We start from the raw sequence: 2,437 nt of genomic DNA on the forward strand, positions 1-2,437 counted from the left end.
CATTATTTTCCTCAATATATTGGAACAGCCCAACCATTAGTATGGTTTAAAAGGTCCCCAAGGAAGATTTGGATGTTCTTAAAATATCTGAATCATCATCCAAAAGTAAATCGCATTTCAGTGCCTTTTCTAATAATGCATTATTTTGAAAAGTTTATAAAGGTTTTGAAAATACCCAATAAACCCATATCCGTAATATAATAATGATTAGTAATATCTCCCAACTAGTGGACTAATGCAAATGTCGCATTTTGATTGGCTACGCTACCAGAGGACTATTAGTAATAGTCCTTAAGTAGCAAAAAGTGTGATGCTGTCTTTCGTCTTAATTCCCAAATACATAATTATTAATTATTTTCAGCTTGCGTTTGCTGAACTTTATTATTTGCCTGTTATGTCCCGACTAGTTAGGTGATACTAAAACCATTTAGACCCTCGATCAGCTCCAAGGGCCACGGGTTCAATAGCCCATTCGTCTTTGCGTCATGGGCTTAATTATTTGCTCCAGTTCACTGAAACGTTTAACAAATTGAAAATATTAGTTGAAAATACATTTTGCTGCATCCCTAGACTGGTGCAATCCTTAATTATGGGTTGACTTAATTGTGTCTGGCAATCTTCCACTTAACAGTGGCCTCTTCTTGTCTCCTTTCAAAGCACAATGTTGTTTCAAGTTTTGATACCTTCATGCAACTGTTCATTTGTTGTTGGGCTTCCAGATGTAACAGGTTTTAGCCACTACTGTGGTTCCCTTGGGTGTATCCATATGCTCCAAATTTTGTGCGAAACAGCAAATTAGTAACGAAACAAAAAGCTGATACAGAATAAAAAATTTGCTTAGAGAAGGGTATCTTTCCTTTTAATTTCAGGTGAATCATGCCCTTCATTAACCATTGTGGAACAATCCAAACACACAAAAGCAGGCAGAAGGTTCTCGACTGGGAATTGAAGTGCATAGTAAAAGGGAGGGACTAAGTTGGCATTATCAATGGTTTAAAGATGGAGAATAATTACCAGAATGAAAAGAGCTCTAGCCTTATCCTTCATCCCCTCAATGGTGCAAACACTTTGGCTTCTATAAATGTGATGTGAGAAGCTGGGTTGATGCAGGCCAACATAATTCAATCTTTTATTACATCGAATGTAGCAGAACTTGATGTGGCACCATCGTGCTGGAAGGTGTGAGTTTATCGCACAATTGTGTTTTTGTATTTAAAGTAATCGCCGCACCAAAGCCTGTAAGGATGGGAAGGCGTGGGTTTTTTAGAGTATTATAATGTGGGGTAACTTTTCGTCGCTTGTTAGCCACCCACCAGCCTCAGTTCACCAAAACCGCTCAAAACTTTTTAACATCTACCATCAGGTTTTTGTTTTCAATAAAATTTGAAGTAGGCGGATGGTAGAACATTAGTAGGTGGCTGTTACAATTAAGGTGGGCCATAAGGCCCGTGCTAGGGGGGTCTGGAGGGCATGCCCCCGATGAGAAAATTTTTAAATCTAGAAGCTCGAAAATTGGCCAGTTCCAGCATTCTCAGGTACCAAAATGATTACAGCCACAGCACGATGAATCATTTGCCTTAACATCAAAAAACGACTTTTTTAAATTTTCTTACAAAAAACCACTACTAGACTAGAAAGGTAGGATTGTGTATTCATTATCGCTGTAATTTTAAGACCCTACTATAATAGTAGCATAGACGCACGTATACTGAAAACTGGATACTATTTAGAACCATTCAGGATGACAATATATCTGAGCTGTCATAAGTTTATAATATGTTAATTATCATATTGAATAGTTTTTTTTTGACAACAGCAACTATTATTTTAATCATTTAAAAGCCTATGATTTAAATGAACTGAAAACAACAGTGGTAGCTTGTGAATATAAATAATTGTTTTCAGTTGAGTTATGGTACCTGATTTTTACCAGTAAGCTGTAGCTGATACTTCATGAAATTGTGTTTAGTCATGTTCTGAGAAATTGGCTGCCTGGAAATACACATCAGTGTAACAATTACTAACACATTCACTAGGGGGTTAATAAGAAAATCTCATCAAGTCTTAGACAGTGTCATCGAAATCAGAATCATAATCAGGGTCACCATCTGAGCTTTCAGGCTGGGGTAGGTTCATTGCCTTCAAAGCTGCATTCACCTCCTCTTCTAGGATGCCAATTTGATGATCTTCAATGTCTTCATCCTCCGATGTGTTTAGCTGCAGGATAGGTGTGGAGGGAGGATCGAAATCAGCTTGCACTGAAGCATCAGAAAATGTGACTCTCCCAGCTTCTCTTCGTTTGGCGATTTTTCTTCTTGGCTTGATTCTTATCCACTCTTTGGACAGTGGCTTGAATTAGTTGGTCAGATTCCTTCACTGCAGGTCCATTCAATGTGATGTGTAGCAAAGCACCAAGCATGTCATTCTTTAATCTACT

The 2,437-nt window shown here is 37.9% G+C and overlaps 1 protein-coding gene across 1 annotated transcript in view; it reads right to left on the reverse strand.

The window, feature by feature from the left end:
* Positions 1-1,973, reverse strand: part of LOC138030536 (trypsin-like) — a 14,510-nt gene extending 12,537 nt beyond the window's left edge. The window contains exon 1 of the mRNA XM_068878433.1: positions 1,931-1,973. Coding sequence (XP_068734534.1) covers positions 1,931-1,973 — 43 coding nt within the window. The remainder of the gene's footprint in view (positions 1-1,930) is intronic.
* Positions 1,974-2,437: the final 464 nt, after the last annotated feature.

Source organism: Montipora capricornis, chromosome 13 (genome assembly GCF_036669925.1).
Source record: "Montipora capricornis isolate CH-2021 chromosome 13, ASM3666992v2, whole genome shotgun sequence".
Lineage (NCBI taxonomy): Eukaryota > Metazoa > Cnidaria > Anthozoa > Scleractinia > Acroporidae > Montipora > Montipora capricornis.